A 13296-nucleotide genomic window follows, 5' to 3' on the forward strand; every position below is an offset into this window, starting at 1 on the left:
GAGGATGGCCCAAGTGCTTGGGCCCTGCACCCCATGGGAGACCAGGAGAAGCACCTGGCTCCTGCCATCGGAACAGCGCAGTGTGCCAGCCACGGCAGCCATTGGAGGGTGAACCAACGGCAAAAGGAAGACCTTTCTCTCTGTCTCTCTCTCTCACTGTCCACTCTGCCTGTCAAAAAACAAGAAAATAAATAAATAAATAAAATTAGAGATGAAAAAGGAAATGTAACAACAGACACCACAGAAATAAAAAGAATTATTGTAAAGCACTACAAAGAGCTGTATGCCAACAAACTGGGAAACCTTGAAGAAATAGATAGATTCCTGGACACATACAACCTACATAAATTGAGCCATGAAGACATAGAAAACCTAAGTAGACCGATAACCAAGGCAGAAATTGAATCAGTAATAATACAACACCTTTTCATGATGAATACTCTAAGCAAATGGGGTTTAGAAGAAACATTCCTCAACACAATCAAGGCAATTTAGGACAAACCCATGGCCAGCATCCTATTGAATGGGGGGAAGTTGGAAGCATTACCTATGAGATCTGGTAACAGACAGGGATGCCCTCTTTCACTATTGCTATTCAATAAAATGCTGGAAGATTTACCCAGAGCCCTTAGGTAAGAAAAAGAAATCAATGAGATAAAATTTGGGAAGAAGGAAGTCAAATTATCCCTAGTTGCAGATGACATGATTCTATATTTAGGGGATTCAAAAGACTCCACTAACAGACTATTGGAACTCATAGAAGAATTTCATAAAGTATCAGGATATAAAGTAAATACACAAAAATCAACAACTTTTTTATACACAGACACGGTTGAGAAAGAACTTCTAAGATCAATCCCATTCACAATAGCTACAAAAACAATCAAATACCTTGGAATAAATTTAACCAAGCAGTCCACACAGCAGACACACAGAATGAAGTCACTTTAAGTAACACTCTGACCTCAGAATCAGCTCTTAAGGCATTTGGATGTGGCTGAAAAGCCCATGAGAGTAATTCAGGCATGGAAATCCAAAACACAGTGATAAAAAATATCCTGCATGAAGGATACCTGTGAATGAGACCCCAGTGGGCCATCAAAGAAGGGTATACTTTTCTGTTGATTATGGCCTTGTATAAATATTGACAGAGTTTGTGGTCACAAAAGGCTTCCATATAGCCATGGCAGCTCATGGCAAGAGCTGCAGGTGATCACTGATGTCATAAATAAGAGTGTTTATTGTTAAATTAACAACAGAAGTCACTGTGCACTCACTCCCCATGTAGGACCTCTGTCCTTAATGAGTTGTACTATGAGAATTAACTGCAAATCTTGTTCTCAAACAGTACTTTATATGTTGTGTGTGTGTGTGGGGGTGCAAACTCTTTGAATCTTACTATAGAGTTGGTCTTCTGTTTATAAAGTTAATTAAAAATGAATCTTAATGAAGAATGGGATGGGAGATGGAGTAGGAAGTGGGACAGGAGGGTGGGTATGAGGGGAAAAACCACTATATTCCTCAAGTTGTACATATGAAAATTTCATTCACTAAATAAAAGCTTAAAAAATCCTATGACATGGAAAACCAAGACACTGTGAAAAAAAAAAGACCTATATGAAAGATCTCTGCGAGTGAGATCCCAGTGGAAAGAACAGGTCATCAAAGAAGGAGGTACCTTTCTCTGAAGGGAGGAGAGAACTTCCACTTTGACTACAACCTTGTCTAAATAAGATCAGAGTAGGCAAACTCAAAAGGCCTCAATAGCCTTGGCAACTCATGACAAGAGCCTAGGGTAATTACTGATGCCATAAACAAGAGTGTCGATTTGTTAAGTCAACAACAGGAGTCACTGTGCACTTACTCCTCATGTAGGATCTCTGTCCTTAATGTACTGTACATTGTGATTTAATGCTATAACTAGTACTCAAACAATACTTTATACTTTGTGTTTCTATGTGGGTGCCAACTGTTGAAATCTGTACTTAATATATGCTAAATTGATCTTCTGTATATAAAGAGAATTGAAAATTAATCTTGATGTGAATGGAAGGGGAGAGGGAGCGGGAGAGAGGAGGGTTGCGGGAGGAAGGGAAGTTTTTTTTGGGGAGGAAGCCACTGTAATCCATAAGCTGTACTTTGGAAATTTATATTCATTAAATAAAAGTTAAAAAAAATCCTATGACATAGATCTCTCTTTTACCTTGATAATCAGCTTTGAAACCCCAAGAGTTTAGTGTTGGTCCCCTAAAGTCCCAGAGAAGAAGAAAACATAGATTGGCATGTTCATAAGAAGAAAAAAGCATGAAACTAATATCTCATTTTCTGCACTTGGCATATTCTCCCTCCTTGTGAGGTATATAAGGGACTTTTCTGTTTACTTTAACAAGTCAAAGTTCAAATCCATTTTTTTATGACTCTTAAGAAACACTATTATTGTTTGATGTGAATCCACTTTGACTTATTACTCAGATAAAATGTATGTTTGAAACTTAAAGAGAATAGAAGAGAATTATTAACACAACAAAGGAAAGTTCTCCTAAGATTTTAAACTCTCACCAGTTTATTGAAAAGATATCAGAATCTGTTACTCACTGGATCAGTTATTAACATGATAAACTATTTCCCAAAAAGGGTTGCAATGTGAAAAGTATACCTGACAACAACCTATATTTTGAAGTTGAAAAGATGTTTTATACATAATAAAGGCCTATATAGAAATAATGCATACTAATTACACTTGCAAAAAATCAAATATTTACAATTTTTGTAGTATTGAAAATGTCAGCAGATCTTACTTAAAAGTGAAATAGAAGCAAGCGTTTGGCAAGATGGTTAAGTCACCACTTGGGATGGCCACACACCATTTCAAAGTGGTTGCTACATTCCTTCACCCATTCTGCTGTTTCCCTACTATTTTTCTTTACTTTTTAAAGACCTATTTATTTGAAGGACAAAGCAACATACAGAGAGGGATAGATGATAGATAGATAGTCAGGCAGGCAGACAGAGAGAGACTTTTCATTTGCTGGTTCACTCTCCAAATTCTGCAACAACTGGCATGGGCTAGACTAAAGCACGGAGCCCAGAATTCCATCTGGGTCTCTCATGTAAGTGGCAGAGACCAAAGTACTTGGGCCGTCATCCAGTGCTTCCCAGGCACATTAGCAGGAACCTGGATTGGAAGCAGAGGAGCTGGGGCTTGAACCAGTACTCTGATATAGAACGCAGTGTCCCAAAACACTGTGATACAATGCCTGCCCTATTTTCCTTTAAATCCACTTGTTTTAAGAGAAAAACACAAATGTAGTAACATTCTAACAATAATGTTGGTAAAATTGCATTTGATAATTTGGAAACATTTTTCTATTATACACTAAAATTAATATATATATATATATATATATATATATATATATATAACAATTGCTTTTTTAAAGTTGTTACCTGACCCATTAATACAAGGATACTTCAAAAACTTTATGGACTATGAATAGTCTGAAATAAAATACATGGATGTCAAAAACTTTTACACCAAAATAAACATCTTTAATTGCATTTTCCTCATACTCTAATAGTCAAGGGAGCCCAAGTGTCTTGAGTGAGCCTGTTTGCCTGAGTTGGATTTGGTCCAGACCCACATTGTAGTCCTTTCTGATTGGTGAGAAGCTGGCTTCTGCTAGGATGTCCACCTGATGGTGGGCTGATGGAGACAGTGCACCCTGTCCAAGACGCACTAGTCATGGATGGGGATGGCTCTGAGATACCACACTTCCCCACTGCCCTCTTTACAGAGAATCAGAATCTCGGCCATGGAGATAGATGGAAAACAAGAGAAGGACATCATCTGTCTCCAGTCAAGGTTCCTGGTGCATCAGGAACAAGTTGAGGGAGGTTACTATGAATGTTTACTTATTTTCACTGGGATGCCTGTGCCCAGTGCCTGGAGGGAATTTTCTTACCTCCTCGGACAAAGGGAAATCTCTCTCTCCCAATCTTAGAACCACAAGTTTCCTGATCTGATTTCATTGAGGGAGTAATAACAGCAACAGCTCTAAATAAACTAGATAATCCCCCAAATAGAGGGGATCTAAGTCCCGCAGGGTTCTCCAACATTTCAAAGACCTTGGACAAGCTTGTACTTAAGCATTGGTATATGTTGCAGTCTGGGCCTAAATAGTCAGTCCACCAGTCAAAACCAAATTTCCTGGGCATGAGTACTATGGGATGGAATTTTGGTTTGCTTGAAGCCATAAAACTGGAGTTCAGAGAGAAATAGAAAGCAATGAGGGAATGAGGGCAAGTCTGTACAGGATGTAGTTGTTAATACCCAGGCATTCACCCACTCCAGGTAATCACTGTTTCCCTTGAGTTGCCAGTGTAGCAGCTCCATCCAGAATCTTGTTCCACATAATGGTTCCATGAAGGTACAGTTAGCACACATTCCTTTTCTTTCTTTTCTTATGTTTTGGTTAACAGGTTATCAAATACACCACAATTTTTAAATTGTTCACATAAGGACTTATTAAAAACAGACTTCGTAGAAACCATCTGCAAAACTAAAATGAAAATAAGGATGCACACATACTAGATATATGGAATTGACAGGAATTATTTTAATCTGTACAGGTCATCATGAAGTACTGATCATGAAATATTAGCTGATTGATTTTCTTAAATTTTACACCAATCCATGACTTCAAAAGTGTTCATGTTGAAATGTGGGTGTGAAAATATCTATTAATAAAACTACTTAATAGTGCTTGAGAAACAGAACAAAATAAAGTACTGTTTTTTCTTTTACAGATACTTTTTTAATCCATTCTCTGTGTACTCTCCATCCTATTCTTTTTTTATGGTTTTTTTTTTCATTTATTAAACTTTTATTTAATAAATATAAATTTCCAAAGTACAGCTTATGGGTTACAATGGCTTCCCCCTTCCCATAACTTCCCTCCCACCCGCAACCTTCCCCTTTCCCGCTCCCTCTCCCCTTCCATTCACTTCAAGATTCATTTTCAATTCTCTTTATATACAGAAGATCAGTTTAGTATATACTAGGTAAAGATTTCAACAGTTTGCCCCCATATAGCAACACAAAGTGAAAAAAATACTGTTGGAGTACCAGTTATAGCATTAAATAACAGTGTACAGCACATTAAAGACAGAGATCCTACATAATATTTTTTTAAAAATTAATTAATTTTCTATGCCATTTCCAATTTAACACCAGGTTTTTTTTTATTCCAATTATCTTTATATACAGAAGATCGATTCAGTATATAATTAGTAAAGATCTCATCAGTTTGTACCCACACAGAAACACAAAGTGTAAAACTACTCTCCATCCTATTCTGAGAATCAGTTGTGCAGAAAAAAACAACTCTTTCTAAAAAAAACAAAAAACAAAACAACAAAAACTAGAGCCTATTTACAAAGCATGCAAAGGGAGAATTTCAAGTAGTTTTTAATGCAGAACTGGATAAAATTGCATAGAGTTCAGAGACAAAATATATCTTTACTTCTACAAGTATAGGTTCTTCCCAGCTACTTTGTAGAAAAATACATTTTCAGGGTCTGGATATAGAATGACATAGAGTGCAAGGACAGAAACAAAGAACTACCTTCATATTTCCAGCTATTGAGACAGTAGTTTTGAGAGCTGTGGTTGCCTCTAGCAGTGAAAGCAGAGCCAAGTGTAAAGATGTCAGAATGCTACAGAAATTGAATACATGGCCATTTTTCTTTTTCTTTATTTTCCTCTTCCAGAAATTGCAGACGTTTCTTTAGTGTTAGTATCTGTGGTGTTAATGAAGCCACATCTCCAACTGTTATGTCTTCTGATGCTCCCTCAGTTGCTGTATCTGCAGTTGGAATGCCACACCTGACGTTGTCACGACGAGAATTGGAAGCGGCAGCAGCTGACCCCGTGCACAGCACACGTATGGAATCGCTCCTGACCAGTTGTCCATTTTGGCAAACAGCATTTTCACTCATAGAGCATTCTCTTTGTAGCCTGCCAGCTGCACGGATTTCTTCCTTTTGACAGGTGAAAGGAGGTCTTTCTGAATCCAAAAAATCTAGTGGCCTTTGGCTTAGTGTAAGTACATGGGGTGATGTTTTTAGCAGAGGTTTAAAGGGAACGGGTCTTGAAAATGAACCATCTTCACTGTTCCCTGCTACAACAGTCCTTTCTGGAACACGCATGATCCCACTAGCGTTTGGAGCTGCTTCTTGCAGTGCTTGTTGGAGGTCAGCTTTTGGCGATGCTTCTTTCAATTTCTCTGGGACCCTCACTCGCTAATATCTTCAGTGTATTCCATCTCATACTGAACTCAACTTACTTCTGCAGCAGTGGGAGAGGGAACCGCTGCCTCACTTCCTAAATGTGCACCAACGATTGCTTGCTGTTTGGTGCTACCTGCTTCTGTGCTTCATGTTAACACCTTTACCTGTCTTCGTTGTGCATCTGCTGGATTTAGAGTCACTTTTGTGGCCTGATGGAGAGTCCTTCAGAGATTGCCATCGTCAGCTGGCTCCTCGGATGCTCTCACAGGCAGTGCTGAGGAAGGCAAGCTGCCAGCACCGGACCAGCATCTCTGGGAGAATGGAAGAGGGGCAACAGATCCAAACTAAAGGGAGGGATCTGAGTGTGTATGATAAAGATTCTATATTGGTGCTGTTGCCAAGAATTCAATATTGTATCTGTCTTCTCACCTGAATTCCTGTTAAAGACTTTTTTATTCTATTTGCAGTCCACTTTTGGGTTTCTGATGAGTTCTGGCTTCTTTTGGCTTAGGACAAAACATTTTTGATTCACTATAATAATTTGTAAACTAACTCTCATTTACCTTTTAATTTTTTTAACTTATTATAATTTAATTTTTTAAAAAATGTTATAAAGCAAGGATGCCTTGAGGTGCCTGCATTCCATTTCAGCTTGCTCCAGATTCCAGCTTCCTTGCTAATAAGCAGGGAGGAGCAGCAGCTGATGGCTCAAGTGGTTGAGTTCCTGCCACTCATGTGGGATACCTAGACTGAGATCCCAGTTCCCGGCTTTGCCTGACCCAGACCTTGATGTTATAGTATTTGGGGAGTGAACCTGTGGCTGAAATCTGTCTCCCACACCCCCACCTTTCAAATAAATAAAATAACAGAGAAGATTGCCTTATTATGGAGTGATTAAATTTGTGTCCTTTGGTAGAAAGGTGGGTTCAGGTACCGCCACTGTCATTTGCTGCCTATTTGATCTAGCAAGTTATTAAAAGTTTGTGTGTCACTTTGGAAGTTGGGCTGAGTGAAGGGCTTTTCAGCTTAGAGCCAATAAGATCTGTGGCTCTGACCTGGGCATCCTTCGACTCCAGGGCAGGTCCATTTCCAGTGATCCAACTCTTGGCAGAGCTGCCAGGGCTCTTCACAAGCTGACTTCTGCTGAAGCCCAGGCTTACCACATTGAAAGCCACTGCAGTGGACTGGCCTGTTGGGTCTCCTTGAGGGCAGATCACTGTACAGATCAGCCATTAATAGGCCTGCCACCCATTGCTTCTGATGCCTAGCTTTCTTTTCCTCCTGGTTTGAAGGGCATGGTCAAGTAGGGTCAGCAACATTGCAGGCAGAACTGTAAATTTCTTGTTAGAGATGCCACCTGCCTTTACCTGGCCAGCTCTCCTCCCAGGCCAGCCAAGTAATGAAAGTCAACAGAGTGCCTTCCCCTAGGAGGTTCACACCTCCCTTAGGATATACCCCATGTGAAGAGATAGATAGGTCTGGGCCTCTGAATTTACAAGGCCTAAAGCCCACCAGATTATTATCAAGCCCCTTCTATCAGGTTCTATTTGCCTCTCAATCAGAAAACTTAATTGTAGCTTAGACAGCACCTTTCTTAGCTCCTCTAATAATAACTCTGTCCTTTGTTCTAGGCCCTGTCTAGTGCACTTGGGCCTCATTCCTTTGTAATCATAACCTCTACTCTACCACCAATGGCTCTACTCCCAACATGTGTGTCCTGATGGTCCTCTTCCCCACTTAATGCTGTATAATTGTTCAAACCTGGTAAATGCCACTCTTAGGATCATTGGTTACTATCCTCACCCTGTCTTTTATGACCTTGTCTAAATATGATCAGAGTCGGCGAACTTGGAAGGCTTCCATAGCCTTGGCAACTCATGACGACAGCCTAGGATGGTTACTGGCGCCATAAACTAGAGTGTCAATTTGTTGGGTCAACAAGAGGAGCCACTGTGCACTTGCTCCTCAGGTGGGATCTCTGTCCTTAATGTGCTGTACATTGTGATTTAATGCTGTAACTAGTACTCAAACAGTATGTTTCACTTTGTGTTTCTATGTGGGTGCAAACTGTTGAAATCTTTATACTAAATTGATCTTCTGTATATAAAGAGAATTGAAAGTGAATCTTGATGCAAATGGAAGGGGAGAGAGAGCGGGAGAGGGGAGGGTTGTGGGTGGGAGGGAAGTTATGGGGGGGGTGAAGCCATTGTAATCCATAAGCTGTACACTGGAAATTTATATTCATTAAATAAAAGTTTAAAAAAAAAAAAAGTTTGTGTGTCTCAGTTTCTCCATACATACAAGGAAGAAAGTATACATACTTCCTTAGAGAGTTCCAGTAAAGATAATCTATGAGAAAATCTATGCCCTGATAGACACTGAATAAATATTAACTATGATTATTACTCACCCTGCGTCACTGGTAACCAGAAAACTACCAGGTATTTTTGGTGTGCTTGTAGAAAATCCTACTCACTATCTACTGGGAAGGATTTTTTTTAATTTAATAACTTGATTTTTTCAAGTCTTCTTAGATTTATCAGTCTTTAAAATCTTTCTGTTTCAAACCCATTTTACCTAATTTGGTACTGTTTGAATTTAATAATCATATATTATCTTCCATAATTTATAAATAACCTATAAAATAATTAAATTACTCTATAAAACTCAGGGAGAATATTACATTGCTATCTCTGTGTGTTAATTATGAATTTTCATTGATTCACTGATTTTCACAATCCATTCTAGAGGAATAATAAAATCTATGTCTTTAGGCACATAGAATAGTTAAAATCATAAACTATAGAAAGTATACACCAAGAGAAAAATGCAATGAATTTTATAGAAATATTTGATTTCTTCTGTTTCTCAATCACTTTTACATTAATATACAATGAAATAATTGTTTAAACTGAAGTCAGATATTTTACTGGATGTGTAACATTGACCTTTGTACAGTCAATAGATCATGATTAGCCAACACTGATCATTTAAGAAATATATATATGGAGAGAGAAGGTAAAAGACAAGGCTCCTGAACAAACCAGCACTGGGGCAAGGAACAACTAATGCAGAACGATGGGGTTACTCAGAGGTTCTGTTTTCCTCCTTGTCTTATACCTGCTACACAAGTCAAATTCTTCCCTCACTAAGCTGAATAACAATGGCTACGAAGACGTTATCATTGCTATAGATCCTGGTGTGCCAGAAGATGAAACATTAATTGAAAAAATAAAGGTAAGGAAAAAATAAAATTTCTTCTGTTTGAATTATGAGGGAGGAAATTAAATAGCTAATGGTAAATAATCATGAGAGAAATTTCTGAAAATGCTCCCGGATGCTAAAAAGCAGCATGGAGCCTAAATTCCTGTCTTATAGTTCTTTACAAAATAATGAATAGGGGCCAGGGCCGAGGCTCAATAGGCTAATCCTCAGCCTGCAGTGCTGGCACACCTGGTTCTAGTCCCGGTGGGGCACCAGAGTCTGTCCCGGTTGCCCCTCTTCCAGGCCAGCTCTCTGCTGTGGCCCGGGAGTGCAGTGGAGGATGGCCCAAGTGCTTGGACCCTGCACCCCATGGGAGACCAGGAGAAGCACCTGGCTCCTGGCTTCGGATCAGCGCGATGCATTGACCATAGTGCGATGGCCACGGCGGGCATTGGAGGGTGAACCAACGGCAAAAAGGAAGACCTTTCTCTCTGTCTCTCTCTCTCACTGTCCACTCTGCCTGTCAAAAAAAAAAAAAATAATGAATAGGCTGATGTAAATTATGCTCATGTCCTGTGCTGTAGAAGATTGGCATGAGGGTACTCCACCTAACTGTGTCCTGGTGATCCAACCTCCCTCTGTTTCTCCTCCCCACTACCAACTCTAGTCTCTAGGCATTGCTTTTCTTTATGTCTGGGAGATCATTCTGTCTAGCTTGTACATATTAATGACAACAAGCAGTACCTGTCTGTCTGTACCTGGATAATTTCACTTAGTGTAATGTCCTCCAGTTACAACTGTTATGTGTTCACTAAATACATAGGCAGTATGCTGCAGTGAGGGACCTGCATATTCTACCCTGTCTCACCAGAAGACCAAAGACAAGGCCAAGGGCCTCCCTGATCCTTGGTTTTCTCCATCTGTATATTAACAGTTGGTCTCCTCTGTTCTTTAAGGAATTATTTATATAATGCCATGGTGTGCCTGGAGAAAGAGCAGTGAATTTTTTTTAACTTTTATTTAATGAATATAAATTTCCAAAGTACAGCTTATGGATTACAATGCCCCCCCCCCATAGCTTCCCTCCCACCCACAACCCTCCCCTTTCCCGCTCCCTCTCCCCTTCCATTCACATCGATTCATTTTTAATTCTCTTTATATACAGAAGATCAGTTTAGTATATATTAAGTAAAGATTTAAACTGTTTGCCCCCACATAGCAACACAAAGTGAAAAAATACTGTTGGAGTACTAGTTATAGCACTAAATAACAGGCCGGCGCCGCGGCTCACTAGGATAATCCTCCGCCTTGTGGCGCCGGCACACCGGGTTCTAGTCCCGGTTGGGGCGCCGGTTCTGTCCCGGCTGCCCCTCTTCCAGGCCAGCTCTCTGCTGTGGCCAGGGAGTGCAGTGGAGGATGGCCCAAGTGCTTGGGCCCTGCACCCCATGGGAGACCAGGATAGGCACCTGGCTCCTGCCATCAGATCAGCGCAGTGCGCCGGCCGCAGCGCGCCAACCGCGGCGGCCATTGGAGGGTGAACCAACGGCAAAGGAAGACCTTTCTCTCTGTCTCTCTCTCTCACTGTCCACTCTGTCAAAAAATAAATAAATAAATAATAACAGTGTACAGCACATTAAAGACAGAGATCCTACATGATATTTTTTAAAAATTGATTAATTTTGTATGCAATTTCCAATTTAACACCAGGTTTTTTTTTTCATTTTCAATTATCTTTATATACAGAAGATCGATTCAGTATATGCTAAGTAAAGATTTCGTCAGTTTGCACCCACACAGACACACAAAGTTTAAAAATACTGTTTTAGTACTAGTTATAGCTTCACTTCACATTGGACAACACATTAAGGACAGCTCCCACATGAGACTAAAGAGCAGTGAATTTAAAAAGTCTTTGGCCTGTGCGGAGTATTCTCTTCAGAGACACTTAATAAGAAATAAGGAAACAGTAGTCACATGATAGTAGGTCACTGCAGAGTAAAATTCATCAGGTATAAGGGACACAGAATGTGAAGTGAGGATGGGGAGAGGAGAGCGTGGGTTACCACGACACAGAAGGTGGTCTGGGAGGCCTCAGTGATGATGCAATATCTGGGCAGAGACCAAGATGAGTGAGGGAAGAGCCCACTGAAAATCTGCAGGATGAGGGCAGCATGAAGGTGAGAGAAGACTTGCTGTGAGCAAGGAAAGAACAGTGAATTAGCAGAAGGAAAAGTGGTGAGAAAATGGAGAGGTAGCAGGGCCCAGACCACTGTAAAGACCTTGGCTTTCACACTGAGTGAGGTGAGAATCTGTGGAGGGAATCTGAGCCAAGAAAGGGTGGGCTCTCATGCATGTTCTGGGCTCCGTCTGACTGCAGTGTGCAGCAAACCTCAAAGGGGCTCCACTTGTCACTCATCTTATTTAAAGTGCGGCAGCACAGCAGTGCAGGGGCCCAACCATGAAACTGTTGTAACTGAGCAGAGATGGGACTGAGCTGAGCAGGGAGGTGTTGACAGAAATCATTAATGTGGTGTGATTCTGAACATATCCTGGATATCCTGATGGTTTAGATATGGAATGGGAGTTACAGAGAAATCCAGGAAAGTAGGACAGGAGTCACAGGAGACAGCAGGAGTTTTGCCTGAAGACTTGGAGGGATGGCATTATCATCATTTGAGAAACAGAAGGCAATAAGGGGGGAAAAATCTAGAAACTGAGAGCAGAAGTAAGCTGGACATTTTGAATTCATTGTGCTTATGAAAAATCCAAGTAGATAAAGTAGGGATTTGAATTCAGTGTGAAAATCTTAAAGGAGATAAAAATTGAGGCTCTGTTGGTGTGTAGATGGTATTTGAAAACATGAGCTCACTAAATATGTGCAGATATGGATGGAAAGGGTCTAGGACTGAACCAAGGACTCTAATTTCTTCTGACTATAGTATTTCCTCAATGGGGAGATTGGTGTTCCAGTCACGGGAATGGTTTCTCCTCTCCCTGACATTATGTCCTCTACAATTGCTGAGCCCTGACGCTTACTGTTGAAGGCTCTTTGCACGCTTTTTTCATTGCATGCTACCAATGAAATCCAATAGGCCTGGAGGTGTCTGTAGATGCCACTTATGATGTGTTCTCTAAAAACTCTTTGCAGCACAGTGTTGTTTATTGGTACCTCTTGAATTACAGAAGATAAAGATTCTTTTTATTAAATAATATGTGTTTGGAGAGCACTTATCATAGCAGGTTCTGAATGATAAGACACTGTCCAAGGATGGATGATCAATTTCAGACTTTTCTGAATCAGAAAGCAGTATTTGAAAGAACTATTTGTAAGAGCAAAACATTTGCTTGTATGTTCTTTTATTGTTAGTTACAAATAGAAGGCCAGTTGTTTATAGACACACCTCCAGTATACAATGTTTCCTGATATTCCTCTGCCTTTTACAAAGCCATACATTTGTATCCTTAGGCAAGCAATCTTGTGAAATGCTGTCATCCACATTATGTAGTAGACATCATCACATTAAGTGAAAACTGGGGTTCAGAAAGGAACTTAGTTTACCACATAACTTTCGAAGACTGATAGAAATGGGTTTCATTTATGGCTTGGATGAGATGACCAAAAAGAATCATTCTTTCCTATAAAACCAATGAAATAATTTGTGGTCTTAATCCTAGGGATACTATGTGGCCATGATAAACTTATATTAAATTGGATTGTAATTCATGACATGAGCTTTTCAATCTACAGTTTACATTTTTTTCTATGTATTCGTGTTTCTTCTTGGCTGGAGAGTACTTCCTTTT

General features: G+C 40.0%; 2 protein-coding genes across 2 annotated transcripts in view; one reads left to right on the forward strand and one right to left on the reverse strand.

The window, feature by feature from the left end:
* Positions 1–5715: 5715 nt before the first annotated feature.
* Positions 5716–6207, reverse strand: LOC133760834 (mitochondrial fission factor-like). Its single transcript, XM_062193428.1, has one exon. It carries the CDS (start codon positions 6205–6207, stop codon positions 5716–5718), a length of 492 nt encoding a protein of 163 aa, XP_062049412.1.
* Positions 6208–9366: 3159 nt separating this feature from the next.
* The window catches only part of LOC133760835 (calcium-activated chloride channel regulator 4-like), a 35216-nt gene continuing 31286 nt past the window's right edge, over positions 9367–13296 (forward strand). Inside the window, exon 1 of the mRNA XM_062193429.1 lies at positions 9367–9525. Coding sequence (XP_062049413.1) covers positions 9367–9525 — 159 coding nt within the window. The remainder of the gene's footprint in view (positions 9526–13296) is intronic.

The sequence above is a fragment of the Lepus europaeus genome, chromosome 5, assembly GCF_033115175.1.
Source record: "Lepus europaeus isolate LE1 chromosome 5, mLepTim1.pri, whole genome shotgun sequence".
NCBI classification, from domain to species: Eukaryota; Metazoa; Chordata; class Mammalia; order Lagomorpha; family Leporidae; genus Lepus; species Lepus europaeus.